The sequence below is a fragment of the Ranitomeya imitator genome, chromosome 3, assembly GCF_032444005.1.
Source record: "Ranitomeya imitator isolate aRanImi1 chromosome 3, aRanImi1.pri, whole genome shotgun sequence".
NCBI lineage: Eukaryota > Metazoa > Chordata > Amphibia > Anura > Dendrobatidae > Ranitomeya > Ranitomeya imitator.
The window spans coordinates 30,823,933-30,840,522 of NC_091284.1; the positions used below are offsets into that span (position 1 = coordinate 30,823,933).

Consider the following 16,590-nt stretch of genomic DNA (forward strand, 5'->3'; position numbering starts at 1 on the left):
ATTGGACAGACCATCAGCAGATTTGGCTTTCAGTACCATCTTTATGCCGACGACACACAACTATATACGTCATCCCCTGACCTTACCCCCGCTGTACTACAGAATGCCACTGACTGTCTGTCCGCAGTCTCCAACATCATGTCTGCTCTCTATCTGAAACTCAACCTCTCCAAAACTGAACTTCTTCTGCTCTCGCCATCTACTACCCTCCCTAAATCTGACATTTCCCTCTCCGTGGGTGGCACCATAATAACACCCCGGCAGCAGGCGCGCTGTCTGGGTGTTATGTTTGACTCCGATCTCTCCTTCACCTCCCACATACAATCTCTTGCCCGCTCGTGCCGCTTACACCTAAAGAACATCTCTAGAATCCGCCCTTTTCTCACCATGGAGACAGCTAAAACCCTCACTGTCGCCCTGATCCACTCCCGCCTGGACTACTGTAACGCTCTATTAATTGGCCTCCCCCTCACTCGACTTTCCCCTCTCCAGTCCATCCTTAATGCAGCAGCTAGGGTCGTCCATCTGGCTAATCGTTACTCGGACGCGTCCGCTCTTCGCCAGTCCTTACACTGGCTGCCCATTCATTACAGGATACAATTCAAAGTACTTGTTCTCACCCACAAAGCTCTCCACAGTGCGGCACCCCCTTACATCTCCTCCCTCATTTCTGTCTATCAGCCTAACAGACCGATGCGCACTGCAAATTACTTTCAATTAACCTCTGCACTAATCCGTACCTCCCACTCCCGACTCCAAGACTTCTCCCGTGCTGCGCCAATCCTCTGGAATGCTCTACCCCAAGATATTAGGACCATCCATAATTTGCATAGTTTTAGGCGCTCGCTCAAAACACTTTTGTTCAGAGCGGCCTATCACGTTCACTAATCAAAGTTATGTTTGTGTGTAGCCCATTCACTATCCCCATCTATCCCCCGCCCCCTGAAGATGGCTGGACCATGATTGTAAATACATCATTGTAAATACACACCTGTACTTTGTATCTCCCCCACCTCATTGTAGATTGTAAGCTCTCACCGGCAGGGTCGTCTTATTTTGCTTTAATTATTGTATTGTTAACGTTGTTACTTATGACTTTTGTGTTTGAAACTGTTAAACTGTAAAGCGCTGCGGAATATGTTGGCGCTATATAAATAAAGATTATTATTAGAACAATTGTTTATGGTTGTAGTATGTGGAAACTATATGGCAGTATTACATAGGAAGTACATGCAGTAATATGTAGGAAACATATGGTTAGTATTGGAAGTACATGGCCATATTATATAACTATTGTATACGGTAGTACAGTAATACATGGAAACTATAACACCGTATTATGTAGGAAGTAATGTTAGTATAAGCTAATTATATGGCAGTATTATGTGGAGACCATATGGCAGTATAATATGGGGACTGTATGGCAGTAATATGAGGGAAATATATGAAAGTATTACTACTTGGTAGTATTTGAAACTACATGGTCATATCATGTCAGAACTATTGTATATGGCAGTAGTATGTGGAAAATATATGGTAGCATTATGTAGGAAGTAAATGACCATTTTATCCAAGTGAGATATGGTGACAATATGTGGGTACTCTATAGCAGTATTACATAGGAAGTACATGGCAGTTTATATGTAGGGACTAAATTGGAGTATTACGTGAGAACTATGTGGCAGTATTTTGGAACTCTATGGCATATTATTTGATACATATTGTATGTGAAAACTATATTTAGGAGGAATATGACAGTTTTATCTAGGTGCTATATGGCAGTATTATGTGGCAGCTATAAGACCGTATTATGTGAGATGTTTAAAGCAAGTTTTATAAGGATACAACTTTTTAGTGTGTGGGCGCTGTATCAATGTATTATTTAGCCATCGTATGGCAGTATTTGGACACTAGCAGTTTTCTTTGGATATTATATGGCAGTGTTGTGTGTGAAATACATAACTGTAATCTGGGCACTGGCAGTGTATAGTAGTATTATGTGCTTACTTTATGGAAGTATTATTTAGGCATTGGTTAGCGGTATTGTTTGGCTTTGGGCTTCTTTGTGTAGTATTTTGTGGAAAGTATAAGGCAGTATTAAATGGGCTCTAACACAATATTCCCTGGATAGTGCTTCTTATTTAGTCATTATCTGGCGGTATTATTTGTGCTGTATGGCGGTATTATTAGACACAATCTGACCACTAGGAGCTCTCTTTGGATATTAAATGGCCGTACTGTGTGGGAAGATGTCACCGTGTTATGTGGGAATATTGGGATGCTGTGTGGAGGTATTATTTAAGGCATTGTATGGTGGTATTAATTGGGCTTTGGCTGCATTGTACGGATGTTTTATGCACATGGAGCTTTTGACATTTAGTAACAGCAAGCGGAGATTTTGAAAATGGTAAATTTTATTTACAGGAGACGAGATGACCTTAATTTTACCATATTGTAAAGTTTATCTATGACCCGTCTTATTCATCATTGATGTTGTTCCTTCTTTCCAGTGCGGCTGTACGGCAAATCCTTTGTGTTACAAGCCTATTCTCCGGCAAGGTCCGAGTGGCTGAGTGTTTGCTTCGATGACTGGAATCAGGTCTATGGACCGATGGTCTGCCAGTCTATGGGCTACAAGAGGTAAGTGGCGCCACGGATCCGTGCCGTGCTGGGGATCGGGTCTGTGTCACTGGAGGAAACCTGCTAAATCCAACACCTGCACCCCAAATAATGCCAGGTGTCATGGTGCCACTGGGGGGTCCGGCTGTGACCCCAGTCCAACAGCGCCGGCTCTGGAGCTCCGATCACGGACACCGCGACTCGCCAATCATTGACGCTGTCCTCCTGCCTGACGCTTCACCCCTACAACCCTGACAGACAGCTACTGACACCACAACAGGGGGACATGACCCCCCATAAATATTGTCCTCCGTGTCCCATGTGGAGAACTACAGCGCCCCGATCAGTAGCAGCCAGCGTCCGTCCGCCGGGCCCATCGCTCCATGAGGAGCCGGAATATCCGGCCCGGTCCCTACATAATACCAGAGATCTAACCGGATCATCTCTCCCAGGTCCAGCTACAATGGAAGCCTCCTGGAACCCGTCACAGCGGATTTAGATGGTTTTGCCAGTGTGAATACCAGCGTGTCCTTCACCAAGTTATATACAAGTATTAGGACAAGGTACGGTCTGTCTGTTATCTGTCTGTTTGGCTACGTTCACATTTGCGTCGTTGGGCGCAGCGTCGGCGACGCAACCAACAACGTGTGTACACAGCGCAGCGTTTTGCGACGCATGCATTGTCATAAGGTCGTACAGAGCAGGAATTTTGGCGCAGGGAAAACGCTACAAGTAGCGTCCTCTGCGCCCTGTCTGTGCGTCAATATGACGCATGCGTCGTAAAACGCAATACAGCGCATACCGGCGCATGTTAAAGATAGGGGCACATGATGCATGCGTCGGTATCCGTCGACGACGCTGCGCCCAACAACGCAAATGTGAATGTAGCCTTATCTGTCATCCATCTATTATCTATCTATTATCTAGCATCTATCTATCTATCTGTTATGTCTATTATTTATCTATCTATTATTTATTATCTATCTATTATCTATTATCTATTATCTATCATCTATCCATTATCTATCTATAGATCTATCTGTTATCTGTCTATTATTTATTATCTATCTATCTATTATCTATCTATTATCTGTCTGTTATCTATCTATTATTTAGCTATCCATCTATTTATTATCTATTATATATCTATTATGTCTATCTATCTATTATTTAATTATCTATTATCTGTCTATTATCTATTATCTATCTTCTGTCTATTTATCTATAGATCTATTATCTATCTATTATCTATCCCCACATTTATCATTTTATCGATCGTCATATCCACCTGATGCAAAAAAAGATATCCTCTTCCGTTTTGTGTACACAGCTCTCATGCAGACCTTTGTGCCCCATGGTTACATACTACAAATACGCCCTGCATTTAGTCTGACCATGCAATCATTTGTTACTTTCTTGCAGCTACTGTGTAGAAACATATCGATCTGCCTAGGAGCTGTAAACCTAAATCCGGTTGTAGGGAATTTTTCTTTTTCTTGCATTATGGATTTTCTTTTTGCTTTGCAGGGATTACTGCCCTTCTAGGAAGGTGATCTCACTGAGGTGCATAGGTGAGCCCAGCTATTACCCCCCTCTGTGGACATCTCCCTTGACTTTCCTTCTCCTTTATCCCTTTCTGATGATCTTGTTGCTGTACATAGTAACATAGTAACATAGTAACATAGTTAGTAAGGCCGAAAAAAGACATTTGTCCATCCAGTTCAGCCTATATTCCATCATAATAAATCCCCAGATCTACGTCCTTCTACAGAACCTAATAATTGTATGATACAATATTGTTCTGCTCCAGGAAGACATCCAGGCCTCTCTTGAACCCCTCGACTGAGTTCGCCATCACCACCTCCTCAATAGTAACATAGTTAGTATTGTACGTCACTCCTATCATCTTCCTTCCTTGGCTTTTACACTTGGTTGGATTATTATTCTAAGCCCATGAGTTGGCAGCTCCAATCCCTCCATTTGTTTTTTTGTTTTTTGTGAATTTTGCATTAAATATTAAAACTCTACAACTGTTGGTTTTATATTAATTATTGGTTTTCCTTCACCTACAGATTGCGGTCAATCAACCAAGCAGGCAACGTCTGGCAGGATAGTGGGGGGAACGGCAGCTAAAAGTGGAGATTGGCCATGGCAAGTGAGCCTGCAGATCGGGCAGTCTCATGTCTGCGGAGGGTCTATCATCACTCCTGAATGGATAGTCACAGCAGCGCATTGTGTCGAGGGGTAAGTCCTTTAAAACAGATCTGTCACTTCACATAAATACGTCATTTTTGTACCTGATGTGAAAGCCGCAGTTCTCCTGAATCCGGCGATGTTTTTCTTGTTTTCCTGCGCCTCTCCGTTCCCGAGATACGGCCCTTTCTTCCCAGCTTGCAAATTTAGTCCCCTTAAGCAAGTGGGCGTGGTCATCAGAATCACACCCAGTTGTATAACAACACTAGATTTCCATGCAGGGAAGATGGAGTCATATCTCAGGTACGGAGAGGCGCAGGAAAAAAAAAAAAACATCGCCGGATTCAGGAGAACAGCGGCTTTCACACCAGGTGCAAAAATTGCATGTTTATGGCAAGTGACGAATCCTCCTTTAAATAAATGAAATGGGTATAAAATAGTAAATAAATGGTGTGGGCATAAAACACAAGAAAAGGGAATTACTGGAATTTTTTTTTTTTCTTACAAATTGGTATTTTCGTTATGTTCCTGCAGCCCTTGTTACTCCTAAATGTCAATATGACCATCAAAAATTGTGTCCTATCCTGTAGTTCAGACTACGTAGCGCTAATAAAAGTATTAATCCAGGCATCAAATGGTGCAAGGACACAAATATATATTGAGATCCGTCAACAGCAACAAAACAATTAGCCCAAAGTTTCCACTGAGAAAAAGATATAAAGAAGGTGGATGTTGCAAGTGCTGGTCCCTTTAAGATCTTCCATTGCTCTTTTTTGCGCTTTAGGAATTACGCTTCCGCTCGGGTGTGGACGGTCTATGCTGGATCCATCCTAAAATCTGGAGGTGTCCCTTATTCTGTGGAGAGGGTCATTTCTCACCCCAATTACGACTCTGAAACAAAGAATAATGACATTGCCCTCATGAAACTAAAGACAAGCTTATCATTTACTAGTAAGTGGCTGAGGAGGTCGGGGGGCACATACTTTTTTTTCAATAAATGTTCCTACAGACCTATTAAGAATCCCCACACCTTCAAACTTAGGCAATTTTAGTAAAGCAATAACAGAAGAACACCGACTATATATGTCTTAAGCTTCTAGGCAGATCTGTGTTTCCATGGCAACAGACTACAAGCAAACCCTGTGTAGTCTGATCCCGCAGTTCTAATCCCTCCCATTTGTCACCTTCTTCTTGCTGATGTACATTCGGGTGGTTACAATAAATTGGTAACAGATGAATAAGAGTAGGACTGCAGAGTCAGACTACACACGGTTCGTTTGTAGTCTGTTGCCATGGAGACGACTAAATGTTTAGATACAAATTCACAGGATACTTTTAAATTTTTCTTTTTTTGGGGGGGAGGTGGGGGGGGGGACACAATGTTTAAATATGGCCAGCCCCTTAAAGTGTAAAAATCCTTCTTTTCCTTGCAGGTAGTAATATAAAGCCTGTATGTTTACCCAATGCTGGAATGCCATGGACCCAAACTCAGCCCTGCTGGATCTCGGGATGGGGCTACACCTACCAAGGGGGTAAGAGACCTAAATGTGTATAATGATGGTGCGACATTAATGCCTCGTTCACAGCATGCAACAGTCATGGTATGTGTGTGTATATGTGTGTGTATATGTATATATATATATATATATATATATATATATATATATATATATATATATATATGTATATATGTATATATATATATATATATATATATATATATATATATATATATATATATATATATATATATATATATATATATATATATATATATATATATAAAAAAATTATTATTTTTTTTTGCAACAATTTTGCAAACATTTTACAAATAAAAGATGAATTCTATGGATATAAATATATCATGCAGAGCAGTGATTCCTCCAAGCTGCACAGAGAAAACATATCAGATGAGGGGATATTGGTGATGAGTGTGGTCAATCATAGCAAAAATTACATATAGTAAGCGGAATGGAAATGGCTAAAGCAAGCTCTAGACATCTTGATCAAGCTGAAAGATTTCAGCTCTGGAGTATAATGAGGATGTCATTCAGGATCACTAATGTAATGTATGTACACAGTGACTGCACCAGCAGAATAGTGAGTGCAGCTCTGGGGTATAATACAGGATGTAACTCAGGATCAGTAATGTAATGTATGTACACAGTGACTGCACCAGCAGAATGGTGAGCGCAGCTCTGGGGTATAATACAGGATGTAACTCAGGATCAGTAATGTAATGTATGTACACAGTGACTGCACCAGCAGAATAGTGAGTGCAGCTCTGGGATATAATACAGGATGTAACTCAGGATCAGTAATGTAATGTATGTACACAGTGACTGCACCAGCAGAATAGTGAGTGCAGCTCTGGAGTATAATACAGGATGTAACTCAGGATCAGTAATGTAATGTATGTACACAATGACTGCACCAGCAGAATAGTGAGTGCAGCTCTGGGATATAATACAGGAGGTAACTCAGGATCAGTAATGTAATGTATGTACACAGTGACTGCACCAGCAGAATAGTGAGTGCAGCTCTGGGATAATATACAGGATGTAACTCAGGATCAGTAATGTAATGTATGTACACAGTGACTGCACCAGCAGAATAGTGAGTGCAGCTCTGGAGTATAATACAGGATGTAACTCAGGATCAGTAATGTATGTACACAGTGACTGCACCAGCAGAATAGTGAGTGCAGCTCTGGAGTATAATACAGGATGTAACTCCGGATCAGTAATGTAATGTATGTACACAGTGACTGCACCAGCAGAATAGTGAGTGCAGCTCTGGAGTATAATACAGGATGTAACTCAGGATCAGTAATGTAATGTATGTACACAGTGACTGCACCAGCAGAATAGTGCGTGCAGCTCTGGGGTATAATACAGGATGTAACTCAGGATCAGTAATGTAATGTATGTACACAGTGACTGCACCAGCAGAATAGTGAGCGCAGCTCTGGAGTATAATACAGGATGTAACTCAGGATCAGTAATGTAATGTATGTACACAGTGACTGCACCAGCAGAATAGTGAGTGCAGCTCTGGGGTATAATACAGGATGTAACTCAGGATCAGTAATGTAATGTATGTACACAGTGACTGCACCAGCAGAATAGTGAGTGCAGCTCTGGGGTATAATACAGGATGTAACTTTTTTGCTGTTTGCACCAGTTCAGTCTGCTGTGTCGCTCATGATAAGATTCATGTGTATGAGCTGCGGCTTGTTCTGTGTTTAACTCCACAGGGTCGACATCCAGTGTCCTGATGGCAGCTGATATCTCACTAATCAGCTCTTCTGTCTGTAATGCCCCTTCTGTTTACAATGGAGTCATCACTTCCACCATGATCTGCGCCGGTGTCCTCACTGGAGGCGTCGATACTTGTCAGGTAAGATCTCGTTGAGAACCAGAGAATAAAGATTCGGGTGAGATTCAAAGAATTTTAGAAGAACCTTTTGCAATCCATTATTGTTGTTACTCCAATGCGTCTAAAGTAATAATAATAAAAATACAACAACTTTGTGCAGAGTCCTCTTCTGAGTCTGCAGCTCCTACAGGGACCTATATGTTTCCATGGATACAGCCTATAAACAAACCCTGTGTTGTCTGATCCAGCGATCGTGTATCTCATTCTTTTAGCAGGGCCGGACTGGCCATCGGGCACTTCTGGCAAATGCCAGAAGGGCCGGTGCCAGTAGTGAGCTGCTGCACGCCGACTCACCCCCCCACCAGCGCCGCCGCCGAATTCAACTATACCAACGTCATAGACGCCGGTACCGTTGAGTGCAATGATGGAGGAGAGAGCGTCACCTGACGCTCCCTCTCCCATCATTCCCCGCTCTGCCTCTGACACTGCGGGTGTGCGCGCACTCACTGTGTCCCAGGCAGTGGAGTGGCAGCCTGTGTCCCAGGCAGTGGGCTGTGCTGTATACTGCTACGTGGGCTGTGCTGTATACTGCTACGTGGGCTGTGCTGTATACTGCTACGTGGGCTGTGCTGTATACTGCTACGTGGGCTGTGCTGTATACTGCTACGTGGGCTGTGCTGTATACTACTATGTGGGCTGTGTTATCTGCTATGCGTGTTGCGCTATATACTATGCGGGCTTTGCTATATACTATGGGGGGTATATTATATTCTATGGTGGAGGCTGTGTTATGTACTATGGGGGTATATTATATTCTATGGTGGAGGCTGTGTTATGTACTATGGGGGTATATTATATTCTATGGGGGAGGCTGTGTTATATACTATGGGGGGCTCCATTATATTCTATGGGGGCTACATTATATATTATGGGGAGGTGGGCTGTATTATATTCTTAGGGGGGCTGTATTAGATTTTATGAGGGATGATTGCATCATACTCTTTGATAGGGCTGCATTATATTCTGTGGGGAGTTGGGCTGTATTATATTCTATTTAGGGCTACATTATATTCTATGGGGGGCTGTATTATATTTATATTCTTTGAGGGGTGATTGCATCATACTCTGAGGGGGCTGCATTAAACTATGAGGGTGGCTGCATTATATTCTCTGGGGTGGCTGCATTATACTCTGGGGTGGCTGCATTATATTCTATGGGGTGGCTGCATTATACTCTGTGGGGTGGTGGCTGCATTATACTATATGTGGGCTGCATTATACTGTATCGAGGACTATGGGGAATACTTTATACTATATGAAGAACTATGGGGTACATTATTCTATGGGAAGTGAATTGTACTACATGGATGACTATGGCGGAGCATTATGCTATATGGAGCACTATGAGGAGTGTATTATGCTATATGGAGGACTGAGCAGTATATTTTAATATATGGAGGACTTGGAGGACTATGAGGAGTGTATTATACTATATGGAGGAGTGTGGTGCACATTATAATATATGGAGGACTATGGGGTGTATTTTACTAAACAAGTAAAATGCTGTACATTCAGATTGTTTTTGCTGGAACAAAAATCCTTGTTCTCAGCAGCACATCGCCGGTGTAAACTGTAGATGTGCTGCTGATAACATGATACTGTATGGGGATCTGTTAGTGATCTATTAGTGATCGTTCTGTCCCATCATTATTCCTCAGCTGGTGGAAAGAGGCCGGGAAACAAGTGTTGAACAACTTCAGTATTGTCGATCAAACTCATTTAGCGGCCTGAGATCAGCGCTTTTGTGTGATGTGCAATATGTTAGCATTTGGGGCCCAATTTTGCCTAAAACCGTCCCTGCCTACAAGTGTACACAGATATTATACAGTCACCATGTGACAAGTGGGCCTGAATTTCAGTCCCAGTCCGGCCCTGACTGTCGGTCATCAGGAGCAGGATGTGACTGCAGGGTCAGACTGTGCAGGGTTTGCTGGTTGTTGACATAGGGATATACGAGTCTGCAGCGGAGCTGTGTACACAAAACGGGTTTGTTGTTTTTAGCAATATCGTCCACTTTAGGGCGGAATTTATTAAAACTTTGGAAGAATAAGTCTGTAATTTTTTTCTGAAATTTAGTACAGTCCTAGCAAATCTGAAATTCAATGCAGATTTGCCACCCAATTGCTGTTCGCTTAGGGGTTCTCCCCGCATTCGGGAAACTGTTGTCCATAGTCTAAGTTCCATGTGAATAAACAAACCTCACTTTACTTACCTCTCCCGGGTCCTGAGTTGCTTTTCCACCACTGCTCTGGTTTCTGTTTGGCTGCAGCGGTGACAACGCTGCAGCCAATCCCTGACCTGACTAAATAGATGGCAGGAGCTGCTGAGCTCAGGAGGGCCGTGCTGGACCAGGGGAGATTGGTTTTATGCACAAACTGTGCTTTATTTAGACACATGGGAAAGAAAAAAATGTGTATTTGAAAGGATGGAAACCTATTAACCCTTTGCAAGGAGTGGAATCTGCAGCTTTTTCCATAGCAAAGTTTGCTTCTAAATGGACATAATGTATCACTGTCCATAGGATTCCACCTGTATTCAGCACTGTATACATCCATATGCCTTTAGCTCCCCCTAGTGGTGACTCTATGGAACCACAATTGTCATCTTTACAGATACATTAGAACTTTCAGAGTTTTGCTTTATTATTACTTTCCTGTGTTTGATTCTTACCCCTTTTTTGTGCCTCTGCAGGGAGACAGCGGCGGCCCCCTAGTCACAAAGACAAACAATTTTTGGTGGCTTGTCGGGGACACGAGCTGGGGGGCTGGTTGTGCCCAGCGTAACAGGCCGGGAGTGTATGGGAATGTGACCGTGTTCCTGGAGTGGATCTACCATCAGATGCAGGTGAGCCGGTTGTTTTTTCGGAGTCTGAGCACAGTCCGGATATGACGTGCGGATGGAATGAAAAGCTTTATAAAAACGTCCAGAAACAGCGCCACCCAGGTCCATGGGTCGTGTCTGGTATTGCAGCTACACTACAAGTTAATAAAACTGAGCTGCAATATCAGACACGACCTGTAACCTGGGGTGGCGCTCTTTATAGGAGAAGGCAGCCATGTTATCTAATTCTTCTAATCGTTGTGCAGTAAGTTCTACAACTGTTTCCAAGATCTCTGTTTGCTGACAGCAAGGTATCGAAGGAGTTTCTGATCCAGTCCTGCTCACAGCTGAGGGTTTGTTACCCTGCAGAAGTTTATCGAGTGCTTTCTAAACCAAACGCATATGAGTAATATTAACCTGTCCCTTGTGCTGAAGGATCGGTCTGATATCTCTGAAAGACTCATTAGTAACATAGTAACATAGTAACATAGTAACATTAGAACATTTACACAATGCAAATCGCCAGAACAAATGCTAATTTCAGCTCTGGAGGAGGCAGAATAGTGAGTGCAGCTCTGGAGTATAATACAGGGTGTAACTCAGGATCAGTAATGTAATGTGTGTACACAGTGACTGCACCAGCAGAATAGTGAGTGCAGCTCTGGGGTATAATACAAGATGTAACTCAGGATCAGTAATGTAATGTATGTACACAGTGACTGCACCAGCAGAATAGTGAGTGCAGCTCTGGAGTATAATACAGGATGTAACTCAGGATCAGTAATGTAATGTATGTACACAGTGACTGCACCAGCAGAATAGTGAGTGCAGCTCTGGAGTATAATACAGGGTGTAACTCAGGATCAGTAATGTAATGTATGTGCACAGTGACTGCACCAGCAGACAGGGCTGCCACTATAAATTTCAGGGCCCCATACTGGCAAAATTTTCGGCGCCCCCTTGAAACTCCGCCCAGGCTCCACCCCAGCCCCGCCTCCAGGCTCCACCCACGAACTGCCCACAGTCCCACCGCTCTCTCTTGGAAAATCTCCACTTCTCACCTATCACACATTGACAGTTCCCATCACCAGATCACACATATAGCCGGCAGCTTTTGTTTTGGCCAAAAGATTTTTTAAGCCACCACCATAACACGGTAGACACTTTTGGCCGGGCCCTACTCTACTGTAACCTACTAAATATTTGTTAAAATATGCAATACAATTTAGGTATATTTTTATTTATTTTTCAATTTTTAAAATGACCTATAATACTACATACAAGGAACAAATACCACCACACCTGTTGTGAATTCTGTTGTCAAGCTCCCTCCTGTGGTCATGAATGGTACTTCGGCTGGTTCTGTCCATGGGGCTGCGGCTTCTGAGTTTCCTTCCACAGGTGACGAGGTTAATTCGTTAGCTGGCTGCTCTATTTAACTCCACTTAGATCATTGCTCCATGCCACCTGTCAATGTTCCAGTATTGGTCTAGTTCGCTCCTGGATCGTTCTTGTGACCTGTCTTCCCAGCAGAAGCTAAGTTCCTGCTTGTTTTTCTTTAGTTTGCTATTTTTCTGTCCAGCTTGCGATTTTGATTTTTGTCTTGCTTGCTGGAAGCTCTGGGACACAGAGGGAGCGCCTCCGCACCGTGAGTCGGTGCGGATGGTCTTTTGCGCCCTCTGCGTGGTCTTTTTGTAGTTTTTGTGCTGACCGCAAAGTGACCTTTCCTATCCTCGGTCTGTTCAGTAAGTCGGGCCTCACTTTGCTAAATCTATTTCATCTCTGTGTTTGTATTTTCATCTTTACTCAGTCATATGTGGGGGGCTGCCTTTTCCTTTGGGGAATTTCTCTTATGCAAGGTAGGCTTTATTTTTCTCTCTTAAGGGCTAGCTTGTTCCTTAGGCTGTGTCGAGTTGCATAGGGAGCGTTAGGAGCAATCCACGGCTATTTCTAGTGTGTGTGATAGGATTAGGGATTGCGGTCAGCAGAGTTCCCACGTCTCAGAGCTCGTCCTATATTATTTGTAACTATCAGGTCATTCCGTGTGCTCTTAACCACCAGGTCCATTATTGTCCTTACCACCAGGTCATAACACACACCATGACCAGACACCATATTACCACAGTGATCGAATAATATAAAATACAAGGAACAAATACCGCTACATCATGACCAGACCACATATTACCACAAATGACTGAATACTACAATACTGATCAGTAATAAAAAAAAAAAAAAAACCCACAATACTATCACCATCAGTGCCATTATGCACAGGAGATCTGTAATTAGTAAGCAGTGTCTGTGTACAGGTAATACAGTGATCACTGGTGACATTGTACACAGGACCTCTGTATATAGTATACAGTGTATAGTGTCAGTGTATAGGTAACACTGACTCACCAGTGACGTCTCTAGGTGAAGTCCTTCATCTTTCATCCAGCACAGACCGCCATCACTTCATCCAGCCAGGACTCGTCTCTGCAGGAAATAAAACAGTTATCTCGAGTTCCGCTTGTAGAACACATTACTTAATTTTCCCAACTTCTACATTACACCACATGAAGAAGGCAACATAGTATCACTCTACACAGTAACAGGACTGCCCCCCCATTTAAAACAGTATTCTCAAAAAATAAAATAAATACATCACTGCAATAATAATATCCCTTAATTAGCCCCTATGGTAATATTCGCCATCCTAGCCCCAGTGTGTCTCATTCCAGGCTCCAGCCATATGTTCTCCCATCCTGCCCTCATGAGTATCCATTCTGCCCCATATGATCTCCCCATCTGTCTCCATCGTATCCATGCTGCCCCATCTGTGTCCAATCCTGCCCCATCTGTGTCCAGCACTCTGCCCCATCTGTGTCCAGCACTCTGCCCCATCTGTGTCCCGCACTCTGCCCCATCTGTGTCCCGCACTCTGCCCCATCTGTGTCCCGCACTCTGCCCCCATCTGTGTCCCGCACTCTGCCCCCATCTGTGTCCAGCACTCTGCCCCATCTGTGTCCAGCACTCTGCCCCATCTGTGTCCAGCACTCTGCCCCATCTGTGTCCAGCACTCTGCCCCATCTGTGTCCAGCACTCTGCCCCATCTGTGTCCAGCACTCTGCCCCATCTGTGTCCAGCTTTACTGCCCCCCCCCCTGTGTCCAGCTTTACTGCCCCGATGCGGGCCCCCTCTGCTCTCCGGGCCCCATACGCCAGTCACGGCTGTAATGCCCTGATGGCGGCCCTGCTCACAGTCATTATATGTGGGGGGCTGCCTTTTCCTTTGGGGAATTTCTCTGAGGCAAGGTAGGCTTTATTTTTCTATCTTAAGGGCTAGCTAGTTCCTTAGGCTGTGTCGAGTTGCATAGGGAGCGTTAGGAGCAATCCACGGCTATTTCTAGTGTGTGTGATAGGATTAGGGATTGCGGTCAGCAGAGTTCCCACGTCTCAGAGCTCGTCCTATATTATTTGTAACTATCAGGTCATTCCGTGTGCTCTTAACCACCAGGTCCATTATTGTCCTTACCACCAGGTCATAACACACGCCATAACCAGACACCATATTACCACAGTGATCGAATAATATAAAATACAAGGAACAAATACCGCTACATCATGACCAGACCACATATTACCACAAATGACTGAATACTACAATACTGATCAGTAATAAAAAAAAAAAAAAAAAAACACAATACTATCACCATCAGTGCCATTATGCACAGGAGATCTGTAATTAGTAAGCAGTGTCTGTGTACAGGTAATACAGTGATCACTGGTGACATTGTACACAGGACCTCTGTATATAGTATACAGTGTATAGTGTCAGTGTATAGGTAACACTGACTCACCAGTGACGTCTCTAGGTGAAGTCCTTCATCTTTCATCCAGCACAGACCGCCATCACTTCATCCAGCCAGGACTCGTCTCTGCAGGAAATAAAACAGTTATCTCGAGTTCCGCTTGTAGAACACATTACTTAATTTTCCCAACTTCTACATTACACCACATGAAGAAGGCAACATAGTATCACTCTACACAGTAACAGGACTGCCCCCCCATTTAAAACAGTATTCTCAAAAAATAAAATAAATACATCACTGCAATAATAATATCCCTTAATTAGCCCCTATGGTAATATTCGCCATCCTAGCCCCACTGTGTCTCATTCCAGGCTCCAGCCATATGTTCTCCCATCCTGCCCTCATGAGTATCCATTCTGCCCCATATGATTCCCCCATCCTGCCCCATCTGTCTCCATCGTATCCATCCTGCCCCACCTGTGTCCAATCCTGCCCCACCTGTGTCCAGCACTCTGCCCCATCTGTGTCCAGCACTCTGCCCCATCTGTGTCCAGCACTCTGCCCCATCTGTGTCCAGCACTCTGCCCCATCTGTGTCCAGCACTCTGCCCCATCTGTGTCCAGCACTCTGCCCCATCTGTGTCCAGCACTCTGCCCCATCTGTGTCCAGCACTCTGCCCCATCTGTGTCCAGCACTCTGCCCCATCTGTGTCCAGCACTCTGCCCCATCTGTGTCCAGCACTCTGCCCCATCTGTGTCCAGCACTCTGCCCCATCTGTGTCCAGCACTCTGCCCCATCTGTGTCCAGCACTCTGCCCCATCTGTGTCCAGCACTCTGCCCCATCTGTGTCCAGCACTCTGCCCCATCTGTGTCCAGCACTCTGCCCCATCTGTGTCCAGCACTCTGCCCCATCTGTGTCCAGCACTCTGCCCCATCTGTGTCCAGCACTCTGCCCCATCTGTGTCCAGCACTCTGCCCCATCTGTGTCCAGCACTCTGCCCCATCTGTGTCCAGCACTCTGCCCCATCTGTGTCCAGCACTCTGCCCCATCTGTGTCCAGCACTCTGCCCCATCTGTGTCCAGCACTCTGCCCCATCTGTGTCCAGCACTCTGCCCCATCTGTGTCCAGCACTCTGCCCCATCTGTGTCCAGCACTCTGCCCCATCTGTGTCCAGCACTCTGCCCCGCACTCTGTCCAGCACTCTGCCCCGCACTCTGTCCAGCACTCTGTCCCAGCACTCTGTCCCAGCACTCTGTCCCAGCACTCTGCCCCATCTCTGTCCAGCACTCTGTCCCAGCACTCTGCCCCATCTCTGTCCAGCACTCTGTCCCAGCACTCTGCCCCATCTCTGTCCAGCACTCTGCCCCCCCTGTGTCCAGCTTTACTGCCCCCTCCCCTGTGTCCAGCTTTACTGCCCCGATGCGGGCCACCTCTGCTCACCGGGCCCCATACGCCAGTCACGGCTGTAATGCCCTGATGGCGGCCCTGCCAGCAGAATAGTGAGTGCAGCTCTGGAGTATAATACAGGATGTAACTCAGGATCAGTAATGTAATGTATGTACACAGTGATTGCACCAGCAGAATAGTGAATGCAGCTCTGGAGTATAATACAGGATGTAACTCAGGATCAGTAATGTAATATATGTAAACAGTGACAGTACCAGCAGAATAGTGAGTGCAGCTCTGGGGTATAACACAGGATGTAACTCAGGATCAGTAATGT

The 16,590-nt window shown here is 44.5% G+C and overlaps 1 protein-coding gene across 3 annotated transcripts in view; it reads left to right on the forward strand.

The window, feature by feature from the left end:
- TMPRSS2 (transmembrane serine protease 2) overlaps positions 1–16,590 on the forward strand; it is a 65,372-nt gene that overhangs the window by 46,621 nt on the left and 2,161 nt on the right. For all 3 annotated transcript variants that reach the window (XM_069760706.1, XM_069760704.1, XM_069760705.1), the window contains exons 6-13: positions 2,511–2,640; positions 3,072–3,182; positions 4,147–4,190; positions 4,692–4,863; positions 5,597–5,763; positions 6,246–6,344; positions 8,069–8,211; positions 10,942–11,094. In XM_069760706.1, the coding sequence (XP_069616807.1) occupies positions 2,511–2,640; positions 3,072–3,182; positions 4,147–4,190; positions 4,692–4,863; positions 5,597–5,763; positions 6,246–6,344; positions 8,069–8,211; positions 10,942–11,094 (1,019 nt within the window). The remainder of the gene's footprint in view (positions 1–2,510; positions 2,641–3,071; positions 3,183–4,146; positions 4,191–4,691; positions 4,864–5,596; positions 5,764–6,245; positions 6,345–8,068; positions 8,212–10,941; positions 11,095–16,590) is intronic.